Source organism: Pinus tabuliformis, chromosome 8 (assembly GCF_031772625.1).
Source record: "Pinus tabuliformis cultivar Carrire ecotype Pingquan chromosome 8, CPIR1, whole genome shotgun sequence".
NCBI classification, from domain to species: domain Eukaryota; kingdom Viridiplantae; phylum Streptophyta; class Pinopsida; order Pinales; family Pinaceae; genus Pinus; species Pinus tabuliformis.
The window spans coordinates 1652532251-1652556170 of record NC_142294.1 but is presented as its reverse complement, the minus strand read 5'-3'; the positions used below and the strand labels follow the sequence as shown (position 1 = coordinate 1652556170).

Sequence of the window (23920 nt, the reverse complement as noted above, 5' to 3'; positions counted from 1 at the left end):
ATCTCCAATGACAATCATCTCTTCGATTCTAAGGTTTACAATTTGCTTTTATCCTTGGTAGAGAGCATAGGTCTTTGCCACATTGTAAAGGCATTATCAAGACCCCAAGCATACCAAAATTCTTATTTTTCAAGGCGAAAGATCACCCACGACGCTCCCGCCACCCCTAAAAATATGCTTCAACTTAAACAACGTCAAGAGTTGGGAGTTCTAGTGTACATATCTTGGTTAGAATGCTTTAGGGCTAATGAAACCTGTCAAGGTAGGTAGGTAATATTGTTGGATATCTCTAAAACTACTCACCACACTGACAATATTTATGCTTCCCTTTGATAGATACGCAATTACCACATTGACGATATTTATGTTGCTGATCAGTAGATACGTGATTACCAACTTGGCAATATTTATGCTACTTGCTAGCAAATACCCGGTAACTACATACACTATGTGTGTAATGATGGAACATTCAACACTCTATAGCTACATGACAACTACATACACAATGTGTGTATTGGTAGAATAATTTACAGAAAATCTTTTGCCAAATTTCTTACATGACCATTAAAGGAAATAATTATCAAAACAACTTTACCCATTAATAATATTACAACCTATTACTTATCTTTGAAATAACTATACACATAATTTTGTATTATGAAAAAATTACAATAATAATTTCAAATTATTATCCAAAAAATAATATTTTATTAAATTTTAAATAATTTATATATATAAATTAAACATTTTATATAATATTATATATTCTATATAAACTTAATTGCTATAATCCTACTCAAGTAAAAACCAATTATATGTAGTATTTCATTACTCTCAATATAGGTATCTCACCAAGACAAACATCACCTAAAAAACATAATATAACATTGTGACCATATGAATAAATAAACACTGTTCCATAAACTTGGATAATTATGACACATATCCTACATACAAATTGACATGGTTTTTAGTATCATCGATGTTAAGTAATTAGTGAATCCTACCCCATGCTAAACCGATTTTGAGGACACAAAAGACAAATTCAATCACCGTTTAAAATCCCTTAAAAAATAATGATTGCGGATTCGTACACCTTACACATTTCCATTTTTCTCAAAAATCGCACTCCCGTTTACTCTAATCATTATATCGGAAAAACAAAATTAAAAACATTTAGGAAAATAAAATCTGAAAGAAACAAACAAATAAAAAAAATATTAAAACATTTAGAAAAACAAAATCTAAAAATAAAAACAAATTAAAAATATGAGTTTCCCTCTCGGAGGCGCTTTACTCTACTTTCGTATCAAAATGTCTTATTTTCGCATTGACGGATCACTGAGAGATGCGTCGAACTCATTCTCAGGCGGTCATACCCTAGCTCCCTTCGATCTCCGCCATACATGCATTTTCCCCCTCCATTTTGCCAATTTTTCATGGCGGGAGGCCTCGTACGTTCCAAATTATGAACAGCCGCATCCAAATCTCGCCGAATCGACCCCGAATTTGGCGGATTCGGCAAAAACTGCAGTCAATTCGAGTCTCAGGACCTAAATTTAGACGCATCTAGGGCTTCTTGTGCTCAGGCTTTTCTCAGCGCTTCCAGAAGAAGTTTTTCAACCACGGGAAACCCTCAGTGAAGGAAGCGCTCATGGAATACGGCAGAACGATGTACGATATACGTTGAGCTCGAACCAGGGCTTTTTAGAGAGGCGAAATCTTCTGATCATGAATACGAATACGTATAGGCTGTCGAATACTACGTATTCGGAGGTTGCGCCGTGTTTGCCGTTGCCAAATTTGCCGATATACTTAGGAGCCAGCAGCCAGGATATTTCTTTGTTCGAAGATGTGAACGCCGGTGCAGGCAACAGCTCGGCCGTGCTATCACAGGCCGGGAAAATAGCAGAGTTGCTGAAAATTACGGACATTAGCTACTTGTACGTATATTTATAATTTTATTAGGTTTTTGGTTAAATTTTGTGTTTTCTTTGTGAGCATAATTAAAATGGAAGCGGAATTGTCTAAATGCAAATTTGTAGGAATTGTTTCAATTCTGTTGAATTTGGCATATTCTTTTCATGGAATTCTCTAGAGATTGGTGAAACTGCGTGGAATGTAAAATTAAGTTTGCAATGGAAGCAATCAACGAAGTAAGAAAATCGATACCGGAGCACCTCAGAGGTCCTACATGATACAAATATGGCATAAAGAAACTAATTGAATAGCCACCTTCTAGTCAGAATGTACAAAATGGGCAGGAAAAAGTTTTTTAGTGGGCAAGGAACCCAGTCATCTGATTTACGGTCGTGATCGAATTCGGCGACAATGTAATTTAGAAAAAAATGGTGTAAAATGCGAATGAAGCTAATTTTGCTATCATTTCATTTTTCAAATTAAAAACAAACAGAACTATTTTTAATATCAAACTAAAAATCGTGATTGAAATAACGTATATGTCTGCTCCGCTCCCCACATTTTTTTTTTAAGGACAACGAAAAAGATTTTAACGACATTTTAACGGTTCTTTTAAAGAAATTCTCCTAGCTGCATCGATTAGATTCAATCTGATTGTTGGCGATTAATTTGCCAAATTTGGTAATTTTAATCCCGGCGTTTCAGCGAACTTTGAAAATTTCGAATATTTCACCAAAATTGGTGACTAAAGGCAAATACCAGGTATTGAGACATCGAGTTGTAGTGGAAAGTGTCATCTGGACTTAACTAGCACGAAAACAAAGCCTTTTCAGCCTGGGATGAACTTACGGTAATATTTATGAACTAATTTTTACAAAATTCTTTTATCCAACAACTACTTTGTCACATGCTTTGGATTTATTTATTTTTAATAAGTCCTACACTATTTATACAACTATCTATGCTCCGTGCTTTATGAACACTAATTTCAGTGTTGAGTTAAAACGCCAGTGATTGAGGTTCGATGAATTTCAAGATTTTCTAAAACACTTTTTCAAATTTGCCAACGTTAGGAATATTAGGAATTGAGACATGGAGTTGTAGTGGAAAGTATCATCATGACCATGAAAACAAAGTCTTTCTAGCTGTGGATCAAATTTCAATTCATGGTGAAATTTATGAGCTATGTTTTACAAAATTTTCTTTCATCCAATAACTATTCCATGTCACTTGCTTTGGCAATTTTTTCCTTTTTAAATCAAACAATTATTCTATGTTGTGTGCTTTGTCAACATTAGCCCTCATTGGTGAATTTATCCTTAGTGATTGAGATTTGGTTAATTTAAAAAGCTTCCAAGATATTTTGCCAAATGTGGTGCCTAAGGGTAAGAATGTTGGGCTTTGAGAGATGGAGATGTAGTGGTAAGTATCATCTTGATTCTTGACTAACTAGTGTTGAAAACAGAGTCTTTTCTGGTGGGGATTGACTCATGGTGAAATCTATGAGCTATGTTTTACGAATTTTCTTTTCACCCAACAACTATTTTTTTTTGCCTAGGAAAGAATTGTAACATGAAAGAAGGAAAATAGTTACATTTCACAAGTGCCTAGAGCATCTGACAACTATTCCATGTTTTTTTTCCGGGGAAAATAGAGTTCGTAATTTCTATTAAGGAGTAAATAATAGTGATTACATGTTGTTGATGCCGAGGCATATGCGAAAGTGTGGTATTGTCCACAGTTCTGAGATGTTACAAAAAACTAAACAGTATGTGTCTCTTGGATACGAAGGGGCTGTATCCATACAGTATAAACAGCAAAATAACTTAGAGTTCTGTAGAGAATATAAAGAGTGAGGTATAACCTCCGGTCATGTACTAGGAACAAAAATAAAACAGTAACGGTCAGGCAATGCCGATATGTACACAAAATTTCTGTATATCCAAAATCTTCAGTTGGGGAGGCCGCCCCCTTGTTGGAGACCATCAATGTATGGACGGTGATAAACCCTGTGCATCCCAACTGGACTGTATTCTTCGATCATCCAATCACCTAGAGGCCGATCCGCCGCTTCTTTCGAGAGCCGGTCAGTAGTTGAATTTCTTTCCCTGTAGATATGAGAAACAGTGATCCGGTCAAAAAATGTTTTGAGAAAAACAATTTCTTCCAAGATATGTTTCAAAGAATAAGTATGACAGACGGATTTATTATTGGCCCAGTCAATCACTATCTTTGAGTCTCCAAATATTTGTATTTGTCGATAATTTTTAGATAGTGCAAAAAATAGAAGATGTCTCAGAGTAATAAGCTCAGCATGATTATTGGTACCCCGCCCGAGTCCCAATCTCAGGTGGAAATAATGAGTATTATTGACATGAAAAAGAATACCCCCGCCACAACCGAGATCCGATGCGGCCCCATCAAAATAGGCCCAAGGCATATCCCTGTTGATGATTTCGGGAATTATATTTCTGGGTGGATTTGGTTTCGACTCAAAAGGGATTTCTGAGTAGGCTGCACAAATGGAGGGCGGAATGAGCTGCCAGTTGACCCTGCTCTGCTCGAAGATGATATTGTTGCGATTGATCCAGATATACCAGGACACAACTAAAGGTAGATTTCTAGCCTTTTCCGAGGATACGACAGTCCACCAGTGCATCCAGGCAGCTTGTATGTCATTAGCATGCCAGACAGTGGGAATATTGAGGGCCTGGGTAACCTGCTGCCATATCGTGATAGTGGTCTCGCAAGTAAGAAAGAGATGTGTTGTAGACTCCTCCGCCTTTCTGCAAAGAACACACCAGTTCGGACCCACAAAAGCTCTTTTTTTAAGGTTGTCCCCAGTAGGAATTTTATTTGCCAAAATATTCCACATTAAGAGTCTGGTCCTAGGCTGAGCATGTAGCTGCCAGATATCCGACCACCAGCTATTGAGAGATTCAGGCTCTCTGTCTTCAATGAGCTTTAAGTAGCCCAACTTAGGAGCATAAGAACCAGATTTGGTCGGCGCCCATATAAGTTCTTCATCCAACTCACGTAACTTGATATGAGATTCTGTGAGAGCCTGTGTGTATCTTTGCCAAATATCAGACCATTCGTCCGTCAGATGCCACTGTGGATCCGTGACCCATGCCTGAGTGAAAATGGTGGATCTGTGAGGATCACCAACCTGTGCCAGATATTTGATGCCCCTAATGTTGAGGTGTCGGATAAGGTCGTCAAGCAAGAGATGAGCGTTCCCAGATCCGGTCCATGGGTCAAGCCCAATACGAACTTGAGAACCATTACCAATTTTCCATAACAGGTATCCTTGATGAGAGGCATTGCTTTTAGGGTAGCTCTCCAAAAGGCAGAGACACTCTGTTGGTTCCATGCAGGTCTGCGGAGCCAATCAATGATGGTGGCTGGCCAGATGTATTTATAATGAATGACTTCAGCCCATAAACTATCCAACTTAAGTAGAGACTAGCCCTGCTTTGCTGTTAAGGCTTGAGCAAATTCAGAGAGGGATTTAAGTCCCCATCCACCCCATTTCTTAGGCATGGATACAAGAGACCATCTTGTCCAAGCAAAAACCTTACCCTTTTTATTTCCATTCCACAGGAATCTGTAGCAGAGTTGTTGTATTTTTTGAAGGATGCCCTTTGGAATCCATGTGAGGGACATCCAATAAACAGGTGTGGCCTCTAGTACAGATTTGATCAACTGTAATCTGCCTGCTTTTGACAGAAAACGATGGTGCCAGCCTGTGATCCTTTTTTCAATTTTGTTGACCAGCCAAGCCCAATGTTCCGATTTATATCCATCCGGCCTTAACCTGAATCCAAGATATTTGATGCCATCTAATAGGTTATTTTCCAGATATGGGAAAAATTGTTCAGCCAATTGAATTTCCTGTTGTGTACATCTCGTCAAAGATCTGGTGGACTTGTCCCTGTTAATCTCCATGCCCGTGGCTTTACAGAAGAGAAGGAGAATGTGATATAGAGCAGTGCTATCTCTGATGCTGCCATTGAGGAAGATAAGAATGTCGTCTACGAATAATAAGTGTGTAATGGAGAATTGATCAGTGATCTTGAGGCCGCACAGCTCCCCATTCCGTTTTGCATCCGCAATAAGTCTACTCAGGCCCTCCATAACTATAAGAAAGAGTAGTGGAGAGAGTGGACATCCTTGCCGGATTCCTCTGTTGATGTAGAAGCGATCAGAAGCTGCGCCATTTATGAGGATGGCAAACGAGACCGAGGGTACACATCCCATGATCCAATTAATAAACATATGAGGAAAGCCCAGATGGGTAAGTAACATTTTCAGATATAGCCAGTTAACCTTATCAAAAGCCTTTGAGAGGTCAATTTTTAAGGAAACACCCTTTAGGTTCTTCAACTTAATGGAATGTAATGTTTCCTGGGCAGCACCAATAGCTTCTTGAATATGGCGGTTTTGTAGAAAAGCAAATTGTTCAGCGGATATGTGGGAGGAGAGAATCGGCTTGATGCGATTTGCAATAATCTTGGCAATAATTTTGTAGAGGCAGTTACAGAGGGATATAGGCCGAAAATCATTGAAGGAAGTGGGATCATCGGATTTGGGAATCAAGGCAATGAAGGTTTGGTTCATAGGAGGGTGGATGTGCCCCGAGATCCGGCTTTCCTCAACCACAGCTAAAAGATCCTCTCCCAGAAGTTCAAAGAAGGCTAGGTAAAATTCGACAGGCCAGCCATCCGGTCCTGGGCTCTTGTCTCTCTTGAACCATTTTAGTGTACTTTCAAGTTCCTGTGCAGAGACAGGATTTGTAAGGTCTCCAATATCATCCTGACCAACGAACCGAGGGAATTTTTCTGCAACTCTAATGATATCTGGAAGGTTTATATCATTCGGAGCCGTAAAGAGCCTCTTGAAATGTGAAACCCCTAAAACTGCCAGTTGCTGGTGTGTGGTAGCCCAACCGCCTGATTCCTTTGGTAGCCTCCAAATGGTATTTGAAGCCTTTCTGCCATTAGCCATGTTATGAAAGAATTTTGTATTACAGTCCCCTTCTTTGAGCCAAATGGCTCTGCTTTTAAGTCTCCACTGCTCCTCCTTTTCTTGTAGTATTTTTGCTTTTTTCTCAAGCAGTTGTTGAAGAGAGGTTTTGGAGGATTCCGAGAGATATCCCGTCCCCTTCTCATCAATTAATAAGGCTATCTGTGCTTCAGTATCTTGCAGAGTCTGTTCATCCCTGTGCCTCTTTGATTTCGCCCAGTGCTCGGTTAAGCCTGTGAGTTTTCTGAGTCTCTCACAAAAGTCAGAAGCTTTTCTCTGTTCCCGTAGAGGGGGCTGAGTTGCCCAGAAGTCCGAGACCATCTTGATATAATCCGGTTCTTTGAGATACCCTGCAAAGAATTTAAAAGGGGACCGTGGCTTCGAGTTATGCTGACTGATCTGAAGAAATATCAGATGGTGGTCAGATATCCCCCCTGAGCCCACCCATTGTCTGTAAAGGGGGCAGATCTGAATGAGCTCCTGATGTATCATAAACCTGTCCAGACGCCGCCCCAGAGCAGCCTCACCAGTGCGTTGATTGTGCCAGGTAGGTAGCTTCTTGTTCATGGGAATGTCTACAATATGGTGAGAGTCGAGGAGCAACTGCATTTGATCCGCTATGGGATCACATTGGGCATTATGACCCCAGGACTCTCCAGCTCCTAAAGAGAAATTGAAATCCCCCCCCAATATAGCATGCTGAGTAATGTGTCCACCATTGAGAAATTCATGCCAGAAGGGGAGTCGATTCTGGTTTGGCCCATAGATATTGATAATTCTGATTGGTAAACCCAGATCACCTAGGATAATGTCCATACCAAGAAAACCTCTGCCCCCCCAGGCCGAGATGGGCTTACGATTCCGAGGGTTGATACCAATGAGGAGTCCACCAGATCTCCCACACGCATCCAGTCCGTGCAGAGACCATCCAGGGAGCAGGGATTGCAAGCAACGCACTGCCGCCTCAGCCGAGCAAAGAGTTTCTTGGAGGAAAATGATATCACATCGAGAGACCAGAAGAAGTCTCTTCAGAGCCACACGCTTTTTGGGGTTGGCTAATCCCCTGCAGTTGAAAGAGAGCCAGATCATGGGTCACCACAGGTCATGGGCTCGATAGCTCTAAGTGCCCGTTCAATTGTAACCTGTCGCCCCATGGCGACATCAGCAACGGCATTTAGCTTTGCCGAAGATAATTGAGAGGGTCTACCACGCTTCTGCTTAAGATGGCGACCAGGGGATGATCCCAGACCCAAGGTGCGGGGGCGAGCTCGAGGTCTAAGATGGTAGTGGTGTGAGCCGGATGCACCCGGAGAGGATGGGGTGTCCGAGCCACCCATGATCAGATTGTGTGAGGGAGGGGTGGTAGAGAAGGTGGGTGGAGGGGGGGCAATGGTACAGAGAATGGAGGGGAGGGACACATTAACAGATTGAGGCTCTTGAACAGATGAATGAACGAATGAAAGCATGTTCATAGAAAGAGACTGAGAGAAAGTGGGAATGGAATCATTACCTGGACGAGAAAGAGCAGTCGCCGCAGGTTGAGAAGCATTTACAGCAGTCTTTGAGCGTGTCTTCGGCGGTCCAGATGCAGCCAAGTCCTTCCTGCGAGCAGCTTTTGAAGCGCTGTCCCCTTTCTTCATGGGAGGGTTCTCTTGTTGATTCTGTGTCTGTTCCATAGGGATGTTATCTCCATCATGATGAATTTCAGTGACCGGTTGACGAAGACCCTTTGCTTCCTCGGTATTCACCTTCAAGATCAAAGGGCAATCCTTGTAGAGGTGGCCAACTTTGTGGCACCTGCGACAACGGTAAGGAACTCCTTCGTAATCTAGAGGCTGTTTGCGTGAAACGTGATTATGATGCAGAGTAATTTTCTCCACCAATCCGGGCCTGATATCCATATGTACTAGGATTCGAGCCATAGTCCTATTTCCAGTCTGCTCATAAGACCTGTCGTGCTCCAGATAGGTACCAAGAGTGTCCCCAATTAGTTTGAAGGTGTACAGGTTCCAGAATTGCCATGGTAGCCCAGGAAGGCGCACCCAAATGGGCCCTTCACCCAATTTTTCACGTTCAGGATCAAAGAGGGGATCCCACCGCTTGAGTAGGACCGGGGCGAGCTCAATGTGCCAAAATTGGGAAAGAACCCACTGTGTGTAAGCCGGCTTCTGAAAATGGAGAGCGAACCAGCCTCTAGTGAGCACCATTACCTCAGGAAGTTCCTTGAAGTAGGGACCCCAAATCTCTTCCACCCAAAGTTTGAGTCGCGCCGCAGTGTAAGTTCGGCCCCGAACTCTGCCAACCAGAACCTTGTTGGCGGCTTCCATGACGTCCGGAAGAGGAGCTTCCGGCCCGATGTTGATGATATAGTCCGGGTCTATGGAGCGGTGGCAGCGGCCATGCGATACCTTTTCAGAGCGTCTGCCGAAAGGAAAACCCCTCAGAGAATTGCAGCACGGGTCCGAGGTGCTGTGCTGGGCGGAAGCAGCGGAGCGCACCGGCAGAGATGGAGTGTTGAAAGCCCCGGAGAGAATTGGGGTGCGGGGGGGAGTGTAACTGGTTCCCGGGATGAGCGAAGCAGAGGGATGGATGGGGTGATGATGCGCCAGCGGCATAAATGAGACGGATGGAGAGTGAGAGCTCGATGGAGGTGGGGGCGGAGGGAGCGAAAGCGGAGGGGGCGGTGTTGAAGCAGGTCGAGCGTGATACTGCAGGGGAGCGTCAGGGAGAGGGGAGCTGAGAAAGCAGGAGCCCAGGAGATGAGCCGTCGCAGGGGAGAGGGGTGGGCAGACGAGGGGTGAGGAATCCACGGGGGATAGTGCCGGAGCTTTGTTTTTCTTGGAAGCGGACAAGTGTGGCAAATGAGACGGAGCACCTGTCGATAAACCAAGAGCAACGCTCCGCGGCAGCATTTGCGGCGTCCTTGAATGTGCCCAGATGGCTTGATGCGGCATGGGGTCCGCTTCGTAATCGACAAGCTCCTCGTCCCCCATCCTAAACTGTCGGTAGCGAGGCAGAGACGGGGTTCGATTCGGGGTCCGTTCGCGGGAAGAGGAGGTGGGTCAGTGTGACATGGAGCACACAGGGGGGACCGCAGGTAGAAACCAAGACCCGAGAAACCCGAGAGAGATGCCGCGACTATGCCGACCATTTACACAAAAAACCGGAATCCATACCTACTAACCGCCATGGCCCGAGGATCTGCAGAAAACCCTAGCTAGGGTTCCACCATCGCCGTTCACCTCCAACCAATTACCACTTTCCAAATTTCGAGGATCACAACTATTCCATGTTACATGCTTTGACAATTTCTTTTTCCAATCAAGTGAGTATTTTATTTTCCATGCTTTCTCAACATTATCATTCATTAAGCAAATACTTATACCATATGATGTGGATAAAGCATATTATTTGTTTTCAAAAAGAAGTTTGCTGTTTCCTCTCTAGCAATCAAATTTTCCCCATATATGCTTGAAAAAAAAGAAAAAGAAAAACTAAAACACGAAATACATTGTCAAATTCATTTTGTGGAAGGAAAAGGCATTATATAACAAGCTTAGATTCCCCTTCTCTGTATTATATATGTAGAACTAACAAAAACTTGCTGTGCCAAGTAAATGCTTTGGAATTCATAATGGATTGAATGTGCCTTAAAAAATTAAAGCACATATTTGTTATCATATGAACTACAAAGATTGAGGCAAACTAATGAAGTACTAACAATAATAGTATTTGGAGTATATGCATAATAAATAAGGTGAAAACATCACTAAAGGTACCTTTGCAGGGATATTGAAGGGGTTGTCGATGTCAAAATAAGCTCCTATCCAAGTAGAGATAGAAGTGCATACATTGTTAGATTCACCTCAACAATCATTGCACATGGATATACTCTATCCCTAAGTTGCTTTGTGCTCATTGCATAAACATGTCATTATCTTCTGCTAACTACATGGTGAAATTTGACAACAAAATGTAATTAAGGGATTCATAACGAGAAGGAGTTATGTAACGGAGGAAAAAACCCATATTAATTGAGTGGCCCGAGAGGCTTATATCATGGAGAATCATTCTTGATTGATAAAGATTTCCAATCCCTTGCCCCGTGGAGGTTTCCTTGATACTCTGTCAAGGTTTTACCATGTAAATCATTTGTGTTCTTGTTTTGTATTCGTTTCAGTTTCCCTTCCAGTGATTTTGCTTCTCTGTATTATTTCTTCTATGTGTATTCCTAAGAATCTGACAAGTGGTATTAGAGCTCGTGGAGTCGGGATTATGTTGAAAACGCTGCCAGAGAAAGAAAAAAACCTGCCATAGTCGAGTGATAAGAGCCAACACAACAGTCATTTTGAGGATGCAATAGTCAATTGAACAAAATAGTCATTTGAACGAAAGCCACCATTTAATTTTCATAGTCAATGCCTTCAACTTGTAAAAAACCCTTAACAACAAGACGAGCTTTATGTTTATCAACTTTTCCATCTGGTCCATACTTCGTTCTGTAAACCCATTTGCATCTCACAAGTTTTCGTCCCTTTGGAAGACGAACAAGGTCCCATGTATCATTTGCCAATAATGAATGATATTGTTCATTCATCGTTGCGTCCCAATCTCGATGGCCTGGAGCTTCTGCAAAGGTGTCAGGATCATAATTCGCTGAAGCTTGAGCTAGTAAAGAAGAGGCTCTATCGAACTGAGAACGTGTACGTCGTTCATCAGTAGGATCACCGGCAAGAGCATCGACAGCATCCCGAGTAGCACAGAGCCATTTTGGAAGCTAAGGAGCTGAAGGAGGATCTTGAGAAGGCGGGGAAGGATTGTCATCCTCGCTGTCATCATTTGAAGAAGAAATATTTTCAGAAGTAGAAGGGATAGAGAGAGGTGGCACATCCGTCGAACTAGGCTCGTAGGCCGATATATTTTCAGCAAACTTTACATCTCTTCTAATGATAACATTTTTGGACATAAGTGGAATAAGTCTATATCCTTTGACATCTTCAGAATATCCAACCAAAATACATTTTTCAGTCTTAGGTTCTAAAGCTTTATGTTTCTCATTTGGAATATGGGCCCATGCTCCACTTCCAAAAACATGAAACTGACTTACATCTCGTTTAATTGAGCTCCATGCTTCTTCTAGAGTAATATACTTCAAAACCTTAGTAAGAGTGTGATTTACTATGTAATTTGCACAGTTAATTGCTTCTACCCAAAAATTAAGACTAAGTCCTTTAGGTTGAAGCATACAATTAGCCATTTCCTTTAAGGTGTGATTCTTCCTTTCAGCTACACCATTTTGTTGTGGAGTATATGGAACAGTATATTGCATTTGAATTCCATTCTCAGTGCAAAAGTTGATGAATTTGTTGTTAACATGTTCTCCGCCATTATCAGATCTTAGCTTAAGAATTTGATGTCCAGATTGTTTTCAACAAAAGCCAAGAACATGTTAAATACTTCACTCTTGAGTTTTAAAAAGTATACCCAAGTGCGTCTGGAGAAATCATCAATGGAAGTTAAGAAAAACTTGTAGCCAGAGAATGAAACAACTAGAAGTGGACCACCTAAATCACTATGCACACGCTGTAAAGGGGCTGAGGCGTGCCAAGAGGCACGTTTTTCAAAACTATCCCGATGATGTTTTCCAAGTACACATCGGGAACAAACACCATCTCTGCAAGACATTGGAAGACCTGTCACCATATTTTCTTTACATGGATTTTGAAGGGAGCGATAGTTTAAGTGACCAAATCACTCATGCCAATGTTTGCTCACTTCATCATTATGAGCAACAAATACTAAGGGAAGATTTGATGACCCAAAGTTGTTAACTTATACAACCTTGTAGAATCATCAATAATGCCAGTAGCTAAAATCTGTCTAGGATCTCTTAGGTCCTTAATTACAACATCGTGAGGTGAAAATTCAACGATTTTACCTTCACCTGAATGAGTTATCAGATATACAGATAGAAGGTTGCAGGATAAGGTTGGAACACATAATACATCATTAAATTGACCATTGTCTAGATGAACAGTTCCAGTCCCAACAACACTAAGAGATCTATCATCACCAACATATATATTTTTCGTGTTACAATCATTTAAAGAAGAAAACATGGCTTTGTTTTTGGCCATGTGATAAGAAGCTCCAGAATCAATGAGCCACTCTTGAGAATGAGAAAAAGAATATATATTTAGTGCATAACCAGACCGAGATGCTTGATAACCACATGCAGTGAGTGATATTCCTGAAGATGGAAGTTGAAGTTGAAGTTGAAGAGTGCTCCAAATGGATGTTATGCTTCTTCATTGTTGCTTCCAAGGCTTCCATCTTTTTAAAGCATTTGGATTCTAAGTAGTCATCTCCGTGTTCTTCCCTTTGTTTTTATTTGCCTTGTAATTTTGTTGAAATGATTTTTCATTTTGAGACTGAAATTGCTTAGGACCATTCTTTTTAGGACATTGCTTCTTATTTTTCTTTGAATTTGGTTGATGCTGGGCGACTAAGCCTTTCTTAAAAAAGTTTCCAAGATTAAGAAGACCAAGATATAAGAGCTTTTCTTGTTCTCTTATTAAAGAATCACAAAAGGCATCAAAAGAGGGGGACTTGTAGTCTTGTCCTTGAGAAACAAACACAGAGTAGGCTAGTTCCAACTTAGTAAGAATGGAATAGATAAAGCTACCATCTTCTTCCTTCACCTTCCAAGAGAAGTCTAAGGGTCTTGAACTTGGACAAAAAATCTTCAATGGAAGAAAAATTATTGGGATCCAATGTAAGAAACTCATTTTTGAGTTGATGGACTCTAATTTCATTTTTAATTCCAGAAACTTTGGTGAGTTGTTTCATTGCTTGATTAAGAGTATCAAGTTTTGCGATATGGAATCTAAAGTTTAGAGAAATAGACAACCCTCTCAACCCACGTGCTTGATCTTGCCTATTTTCCCATTTGGCTGCCTTATTTTCATCTTGAGGTTTGGTTTCTTGGCCTGAGGCTATTCTGTAAAGTCCTTTACTTCTAAGTAAATCCACAATGTAAAATCACCATTGGAAGTAGTTTGTGTTGTCAAGAATAACTTGGCATGGACTTTCCATTTTTAGCAGAAACTGAAGTTGTAGATGCTGAAACTAAGTGTTCCAATGGAAAAATTTCGAAAAATTAGGCTGATTCAAAAAAAACCGACTCTGAAAATGGCTTCCGGATGAAGAAGTTATGGCTTTTTGAAGAAAAGTTGTTGAAGATGCCGACAAAGTGCGTGAATGTGCAAAAATGAATGATAATGTTATACTTAAAAAAAAATCCCCCCCCCCCTCCAAACTTATTCTAATTAGCTCACTTAGATAAATAATAATAATAATAATAAATAAAACAAAACAAAAAAAAGAATTTACGTGACTCACTTTTATAAATAAGTGAAAGTCACTTTTACATTGGTACTTTATGAGCTACCCACTAAATTGTAACTTAAATAAAAGATAAAGAGACTTTAGAATTATAAGTGATTCACTTTTTATAATGGGTGAGAACACTTCCACATAAAGTAACTTTAAAAGATAAATTACACGTGACTTTTGAAAAAGTAACTCAACAAAAAGAAAGACTTGAACTCAAAACCTCTATTCTCATAAAGTAATTTTGGACCAAGTGAGTTAGTTTAAAAGGATAGTAATTTTGGGAAAAGAAGAAGGGTTTTTTTTAGTCACTGAAGTTTTGGGGTGCGTGCTTACTTGAAAAATCTCCCTTTTTGTCTACAAAACAAAAGCTACAAAACCCAACACGGACATACAAAAAAAAAACCTTATGGCTTGAAGCTAGCTTTAGCCGGAAACTAAATATTTTCCTCAATGTTTCTGATTTTCTGAGATCACACTAAGGCGCAGCGAAAAAGAGCATACGCATGAGAAAAATCATTCCTTTCTGTTTCTGATTTGCCCAGATCGCACAGAGTCGCAGGGCAAAGAGCATACGCAGAAATGAAAAGTATAGATTCGGTAATAAAAACAGAGGGTTAAATAAACAGAAATAAACAGATAGATAAATAGCTAGAACTACAAATAAACATTGCATACCTCTAGATCTTTAAAATGACGTAGCTAGGGCTACTGGAAACCTTTTTGCGTGAAACGAAAGGGGTTTCTCACTGGAACAGATGCTCCTAATACAATAGAGCGGTCCTCTCGACCCAAATGCAGTCAGAAACAGTAGATCTAGGAAACGACAGCCGGATGCAGTTGTACAGGCTTCAGATTTGGATCACCAACGGATGCAACCCTCAAATAGCTCCGATACCATGTAAGAATTTACAGGGTAAGTTCCTCAAACAGAACACCAAAGGACACCGCTCACAAACAGATCACAGATCAATACTTCAGTATTTTTGACGTGGTTAAAACCCTTAGAGAGGGAAATAGACCACGGCCTGAGCCAACGTGGCCACTTCAGGCAATTTATTAATAAAAGAATGGAAATTTACATAAGCTTCTCTCATGAACGGTTACCCTACAAATGACCCTCCATTCTCTTTAAATAGAGATCATGGACCAATCGGGGGTTAAGCCACGAATCAAGGGTCGGTAATACTGAGTAGAGAATGAACCGTCGAATCACTTCATGTCTAGAATATATAGAACATATCGTGACCGTCAGATTGTAAGTTACAAAAGTACATGGTAAAGAAACACACTTTACCTAACTCTACATCAGCAATAGATGTCTTTTCCAACCGATCTTCAAATCTCAACCGCCTCAAGATCATTTTGTCCAAATCAAGCTTTTAGCCACAAAACCATTGCTAAAAATAAATCTGCTAAATGAGCTTTGTTGTTATAACCTTTGTGCCGTTTTCGCAGCTAGCTTTCGGATAAACCACATCAGCAATGTTTGAAGGTCGACATTTCAAACCTACTAATGCGGTTCATCCTCAGTACCAAGGTGAAAAAACCGATTTATCAATAGGATTAAATAACAGAGAGGCATCGTGTTCCAGAATTAGCCGTTAGGATTATAATAATATTATTTAATCAAAACTAACATTAACAGATAGTTTTTGGTCAATATATAAGAAATTATAAATAATTTGGTCAATGCAGTGTTTTACAACTCGGACTCGGACTCGGACTCGGCCGAGGATCGACTCCGACTCGGTAATGACTCGGCCGGCTCGATTTCAATGACTCGGTCGTTGTAAAAAATACATTAAATATTTTTTTTTTTATAAAAAAACATAATTTTAAATATTTTAAACATAATTTTAAAGATTTTCATTCAAGTTTCCAAACACACAACATTATAATATACATGGAAGACAACATATGATCAAAGTAGGCTCATGAACCAATCCATTATATCAAAATGGTACGGTGGTACCCAATGGCAATAGTAAATACATAGTCAACTGTAGTCTGTCATACATGATCAAAGACTCAAGAGTCAAAACAAAATACAAATAACCAAGGAGGCTAGTAGCTACTGCCAGAGGAGCCAAGATCATCTCGACCAATCTCTGGATCATCATCATCAGAGTCAGACAAGGGGCCCCATGGCTCCTCCTCCTCATCATCGTCTCCAACTGCAACTGTAGAAGTGGTGCCAGTACCACTAGGCTGTGCAGCAGATGCAAGCTGAGATAGAGTACAAATGCGTCTGCGCTTCTGTCGTGGCTGAGCAGAGGAAGGCGAAGCACCTACAACTGGAGTCCTACTAGCTGGCTGTGAGACTGAGGCTGGTGGATCGGGATCTGCATTCAACTGAACAGGCTGCAGTGGATGTGCAACATCAAGTTGATCAATCTCAAGATCCTCATCAGGATCAAACTCTGGTAGACGACTCTCCACTACCCAATCTGATGTTGGATCAATGTCTTCCAACACAATGGGATCTGAATCAGGTCTTTTGTTCAGCAATTGGTTCCGTCTGAGGCGAAGGTTGTATTGGACAAAAACTAGATCATTCAACCGTTTTTGCTCCAAACGGTTTCTCTTCTTTGTGTGAATCCTCTCAAAGACAGACCAATTGCGCTCACACCCAGATGCACTGCAAGTTTGACTCAAAATACGAATTGCAAACCTTTGCAATTCAGGGCACTGGCCACCAAAGGCCTCCCACCATTGTGCTGCAAAAAACATAGGAGTGTAATGAATTATGAGTTAGATGAAGGCTGAAGCTCAACAAAATTACAAATTATATCTAACTTTCAAATTATAAATGATTTAACAAACTTTAATAAAAAAAGTAAAACCATTAAGAAATTGAAAATTGAAATTTTTGTTTACCTGGCTCATCTGCTTCTCTTGCAATCTTTGCTAGGTTCTTCCCAAAGGTACCTGTTGCATTGCTGAAGGATGTGACCTGCTGATGTATCAGCAGCTGATCAGACTCCGATGGGACCATGCGCTCAATGCAATCAACCAGTCCATCTCTGACCTCCCCCCTCAAAGCTCCTGACTCCTTAGCTTTATAATGATACCGTGGGTTCAAAAAATACCCAGCTGCATGTATAGGGCGATGGAGTTGATTGTTCCATCTTTCATCAATGATTGCCCAAATGGGCCCATACTTTGCCACTCTATCCTTGTATGCTGTCTTTATTTGCTTCTTTGCTTGATCCATAGCCTCATAAATGAAGCCCATAGCCAACCTTTCCCCATCCACCAACCGCAACACCTTAACTAGTGGCTCAGCAAGCTTCACAATCTCTGCTGCCTTTCTCCAAAAAGTTTCATCATGGACTTTCCTTTTCAATTCTCTGCCTTCTGGTTTGTTAGACCAACTGCTTTGATTCCAGTCATCACTGGAAAACATCTTTTGCAAGTTTCTATGTTGGGAAAGCATAGATTGCAATGTCAAAAAATGTGTAGCAAATCTAGTGATGGCAGGCCTAATAATATCCTTGCCTCCAGTGTGTTTCCTCATGAGACTCAAAACCAGTGTATGATTGTAGATAAATTTTGTTATGCTTTTGGCATTATCTACAGTGTTTCTGACCCAATCTAATTTTCCAATATCCTCAAGCATGAGGTCTATGCAATGTGCAACGCATGGGGTCCAAAAGATGGTCTTGTGTTTTTCCTCTAACAGTCTACCAGCAAGAACATAGTTAGAGGCATTGTCTGTGATGATTTGAACAACATTAGCCACCCCCACATCCTGAATAACCTCATCCAATAGCTGAAACAACAAGTGGCCATCTTTTACCTTATTAGATGCATCAACTGATTTTAAAAACATGGTTCCCTGTGGGCAGAAGACAAGAAAGTTTATGATGGTACGGTTTCTTTGATCAGTCCATCCATCTGACATGATGGTACACCCTGTTCTTGCCCATGATTCCTTGAAATCTTGCAAATACTCATTAATTGATTGAATTTCTTTCTGCAAACGAAACCCCCTTAGCTCTTGCATAGTAGGGCCTTTGAAGCCTTTTCCAGCAGCATGTATGGCCTCAAACATAGGCTCATAATATGGTGAACGAGCAGCATTAAAGGGGATATCAGCATCATACCACCATCTAGCTATGTAGTCACAAGCAGTCTCCCTCAATTCTTTCTTCCAATGGTCATCTAAAGTGGGCTGAGCAAGACCTTTACTAATACTAACTTCAGGACCATGTGCATCTGATGGAGAGGAGCCTGAGTGAGTGAAAAAACTTTTGATAGTCCCATCACCCTTCATTCTACCCTTTCCCTTATCTTGAACAGAAGCAAAAGAGGGAGGAACATAACGGAAAGGGTTTGATGCATCAGTTTGAGGGATAGAGGAAGAACCCTCAAACTCATAGTGGGGGTTGGCAGCCATCATTCTTTGTATCTCCCTCTTCCTCCCAATTTCAGCCTGTATCTCTTTTTGCCTAGTCTTTTCTTCTTTAAATTTTTCAAAGCTTTCCAGCAAATTCTTTCTAATCTCCCCAATTTGATCAGAGGCACATGCAGTAATATTGCCTTTAATCCCTGCCAAGTGTTGTTTCAGCCTATGAATCCCCCCAGGACCTGACTTAATTTTCCTATGGCAAAACTTGCAACACATCTCATTATCAACCATTTCAACATATGCCCAAGCAGGATCTTTTGCTCTAGGTGCCATTTTTTGACTAGGAAAACAATCTGAAAATGAAAAAAAAAAAAAAAAATTGATTCAATGTTCATTTATTTGACTAAAAACACTCTCTAAGCTTCTTGATATGCACCTAAAATTTACTAAGTAAAAACAGATTTATAGAGGTGGAAAAAAATACCTCCAGGCACAAACTGCCTCCTCAAGCTTGCTCGAAGAATCAGCTCCTCAATGCTGCTCCAAATGGCTGCCCAAGAAGCTCCTCACTCCAGCTACAATGCTCCTCCAAGACTCCTCACTGCTGCTGCAAAACAAGCTCAAGAACTGCTCACTAACTCTCAAAGAAGACTCTCACTCAAATGCATAAGACTGCTGTGAGTGAAATGAGAGCATTTGGCTGTCTTAAATAGAGTTTGGGAGGGGGAAATGGACCCCAAAAGCATTTAACAATATTCCATTACCCTTTGGAATCCACAAACCCTACTTAACTTTACCAAATATCAGCAAAAAAATGAATTTTTTTTTTTATAAAAACCGCTGTCCAGCCGTCCTTTCCATGACTCGGCCGAGTCAATACGGACCCGGCCGGGTTGACCGAGTCAGCTATGACTCGGCCGAGTCATTGGATGACTCGGCCGAGTCATAGCTGACTCGGTCAGCCGAGCCGGGTCATGGGCCGGGTCAATGTTTTGGCTTGTGAAACGGTCCGAAACGGCCGTTTCGGTTTCAACTCGGCCGTTTCGTAAAACAGTGGGTCAATGTATAAGAAATTATCAAAATTTTAATATGGCTAAGGAAATTAATTTTCAGAAATAGAAAGAACAAAAAAAAAGATTATGACTAAATTAATACTATTACCAAATTATAAACAGAAACAAGAGAAGAAAAGGGAACAAAAAATATTATTTTAATTTAACTTTTATTATTATATTAGCTTTAAAATATTGGAGATACTTTAAAATATATATATATATATATATATATATATATATATATATATATATATATGAGAAACAGGTGAAGAATCTCAATAGGGACGATGGTTGGAAATTAATTAAGAGTTGGATTCCTGTCCTCTTTTTGTATTATTTATTCACAAAAAGAGGACAGGAATCCAACTCTTGATTAATTTCCAACCATCGTCCCTACTGAGATTCTTCACTTGTTTCTCAATTTCAATGGCCTCTCTCAACTTCCTACGCTGGAAATGATCAATCATCGCAATGACCTTGGAATCCTCAATGCAGACACGGTGCTTAGTTTTCTCCGCGTGTTCAGCGATAGCTGAGGAGCGAGAACGATTATGCCTAATGTATATTGCATGTTTTGAATTCTCAAATTAATGGAGCTACCAGTTTCTCCAATGTGCTATTGATCTTCTTTTCCTCATGGTTTCTAGTGCTCCGATACCATGTTAATTTCTAAGTACCAAGTTCAGATTTTTGTTTCTTGTAATTATTTTGTGATAGAAAATATTTAACTCATCAAATTAAGTCTATGTTGTAATAAATTATGAAAACTACAAAATAGAAATAGTCTAGTACTTTTGCAGTGGAAAATTCAGAAAATCAATCACAACAACCAATAAAAAAAAATTCTCCTCCATTAAATCTTCTCTGGAAAACTCAAGGCTCCCCTGACAAGGAGAAATGACCTTCATAAATACATAAAAAGACAAAAATAATAGAACCTAAAAAAATCCCACTGGATTTTCGGCCCAAGAGAAATTCGACTCAAGGAAATTCTGCCCCCTGGAGTCAACTCGGTCCTAGTAGATCTCGACGTCCACCAGTAAATTTCAGTCCCCTCTAGATTCTAGAATCAACTCAACAATATCATCTCTCGACCTTCACTTGTGAATTTAGGCCCCCTCACCTACATGGCCTACGCACTACAAGAATTCAACCTCCCTTTCTCCACATGGCCCCTGGTTACAAACTCAGCCTCACTCCACAAATTCAGCCTCTCTAAATCTCGACCTCCACTAATTTCCCTTCCAAAAAACCCTTGTTGTCCCTTGCTACTCACCTTCTGATTTCTTCAATCCGCTCAAATATCTCCAAAACAATTGTCTTCATCCTCTCCCGTGGGCTTCTACTATAATTTCAAATTGAGCAAAATCCCTGACCCTCAATCTCCAAAGTGATAGATGGCTAGGATTAAATCCTAACACACTTGGATCAATGGCTAAGATTAGATCTAAGTCAAATAAATAAATATTTGTCCTTAGAAAATTGCTCAATTAGCCAACATGAATCAATTAAATTAATTAATGTGTTTTCCTAAGTTACACTTAGGAAAGAAATCATATCAGTTGTTCCTCTCAAGCATTGACTCCAACAACAAAAGATATTTCGCCAATAATGGATGTTGGATTTAAATTGAGTCTGTCCTCCTAATAAGCTTCCTAGACCCTTTAAGGGCATAACCAGACAGTCATTATTTATGGGGAGCAGTGAAGGGAGGGGAGGGGATATAGGTTGAGGGAGAGGAACGGGCTAGCTCACGCACTTTCTAAAGATGGCTTGCTCTTGGCTCAGGGACTCTGGTTGGTGATTGCTTCTCCCCTTTGCCAAAATGAACTCTATTCGCCTTGTTCTTTCCCTTGCTACCTCTTTCAAATGGGAAGTCCATCAAATGGATGTTAAATCTGCCTTCTTGCATGGGGACTTGCTTGAAGAAATTTATATGGAACAACCTACTGGCTTTATACAAACAGACTCTAGCCTTGTATGTTGGCTTAAGAAATATCTTTATGGTCTCAAGTAAGCCCCTCGGGCTTGGTATGCCAAAATGGACATCTATCTTTTAGAAACTGGCTTTTCTAGGTGTCATTTTGACAATACTGTCTACACCAAGAAAGTGGGCAAGCCTCTTATCATTCTTGTTTTTTATGTTGATGATCTTATCCTTATTGATAGTGATCCCAACTGTAAACCGTGTGAAGTCCAGCCTTAAAAAGAAGTTTGAAGTGATAGACTTAGGACACTTGCAATATTTTTTTGGTCTTCAAGTTTTGCAATCCAAGGAAGGTATTTCCCTTTCCCAGTCCAAGTATTCTTGTGATCTTCTACGCCATTTTCACATGGAAGACTGTAAGCCAGCCCCTTCTCCCTTTCAGTCTGGAGCCAAACTTTTAGTCACTTGTACTTCCCTTGAAGTTGATGCTACTTTATACTGTCAACTTGTAGGCAAAATTTTGTATTTGACCCATACACGTCTTGACCTTTCCTTTGTTGTTGGCCTTATTGCTCGGTTTATGCAAAACCCACATGAAAGTCATTGGAAAGCAGCTAGAAGAATACTTCACTATGTTTGAGGTATAGTTCAATTTGGGATTCATTACAGTGCAAAAGCATCTCCTCTATTGGTTGGTCTCACTGATTCTGATTGGGCTGGTGACCCTAATGATCGGAAGTCTACTGCAGGTTATGTGTTCTCTCTTGGTTGAAGACCTATTACATGGGCTTGCAAGAAACAAAGTGCCATTTCTCTTTCTTCAACAGAAGCAGAGTATCGTGGTGCCGTAGAAGCAAGTAAGGAAGCCCTGTGGTTTCATCAGATCCTGTTAGAGTTTGGCTTTCAGTAGCAACATCCTACTACACTTTGGTGTGCTAATCAAAGTGCCATTCAACTATGCAAAGATCCAGTCCAACATCAGCGCAACAAACACATTGAACTGCACATGCACTTCATTAGAAAGCTCATTCATGACCATGTTCTCGAAGTGCAATATTGTTCAACAGATGATCAAGTTGCAGAGATTTTTACAAAGGCTCTCACAAAGGCGAAGTTTACTAAACTTCGATTTATGGTTGGAGTCTAGGAAGTCGTCACTAAGGGGGGATAGGCTCAAATACCTCCTTCCTTCTCCTATTGTGTCATATTTGTACATCCTTCAATCCTATCCCAAGTTGTTCTTAACAGGTGTTGTTAGGATATTTAGACACATAGGAAATAGTTAAGTATAACTTGGTCTAGTGTAGAGTTAGGTAAAGTGTGTTTCTTTACTGTGTACCTTTGTAACTTACAATTCGACGGTCACGATATGTTCTAGACATGAAGTGATCCAACGGTTCATTCTCTCCTCGGTATTACCGACACTTGATCCGTGGTTTAACACCCGATTGGTCCATGATCTCTATTTAAAGAGCATGGAGGGTCATTTGTAGGGTAACCGTTCATGAGAGAAACTTATGTAAATTTTCATTCTTTTATTAATAAATTGCTTGAAGTGGCAGCGTTGGCTAAGGCCGTGGACTGTTTCCCTCTCTGAGGGTTTTAACCATGTCAAGAATACTGGTGTATTGATTTGTGATTTGTTTGTGAGCGGTGTCCTTTGGTGTTCTGTTTGAGGAACTTACCCTGTAAAGTCCTACAAGTACATGGAAGGAGAAGATTATGCGAATTCTTATGGAGAAAAACTTATGGGAGTTTGTTGAGACCGATATCCAATCTCTTTCGGATGCTACAACGCAGGTCACTCATAACTTGAAGGATGTGGAGGATAGACATATCATTTTGGATGATGTGAAAGATCATGTGATCCCTCACATATCAAGAAAGAAGACAACCCATATCATGTGGATAACCTTGGCAATGCTATACCAAAGCAATAACAAGAATTGGTAGATGGTGTTAAGAGAGAAGTTGAAAAACACTAAAATGAATAGATTAAACACAGTGGCATCATACCTCACCAAGATTCATCAAGTTTGAGATGAGCTTGTAGCTGTTGGGGAAGTTGTGCAAGAGGATGAGCTTGTTAAGATAGTCTTGATTGGTTTCTTTAAACAATGGATTACCTTTGTGACAAGAATCCTTACACTTGACAAGCTTCCTAATTGGACTAGGCTATGGGATGATTTCACCCAAAATGAGATTTGGGAGGAGTCATTGAATGCTTGACAACTTAGGGGTGGGGAT

General features: G+C 40.4%; 2 protein-coding genes across 2 annotated transcripts in view; one reads left to right on the top strand and one right to left on the bottom strand.

Moving 5' to 3' along the window:
* The first annotated feature begins 1310 nt into the window (after positions 1-1310).
* EMB2773 (PHD finger family protein) overlaps positions 1311-23920 on the top strand; it is a 269544-nt gene continuing 246934 nt past the window's right edge. Inside the window, 1 exon segment of the mRNA XM_089374269.1 lies at positions 1311-1943. Coding sequence (XP_089230395.1) covers positions 1732-1943 — 212 coding nt within the window. The 5' untranslated portion in view covers positions 1311-1731.
* On the bottom strand, positions 16689-17958 carry LOC149242518 (uncharacterized). The gene is made up of 3 exons (XM_089461038.1): positions 17218-17958; positions 16901-17057; positions 16689-16701 (listed from the first exon to the last, which is right to left on the bottom strand). The coding sequence occupies exons 1-3, from the start codon at positions 17855-17857 to the stop codon at positions 16689-16691; spliced, it is 810 nt and encodes a 269-aa protein (XP_089317164.1). The 5' UTR covers positions 17858-17958.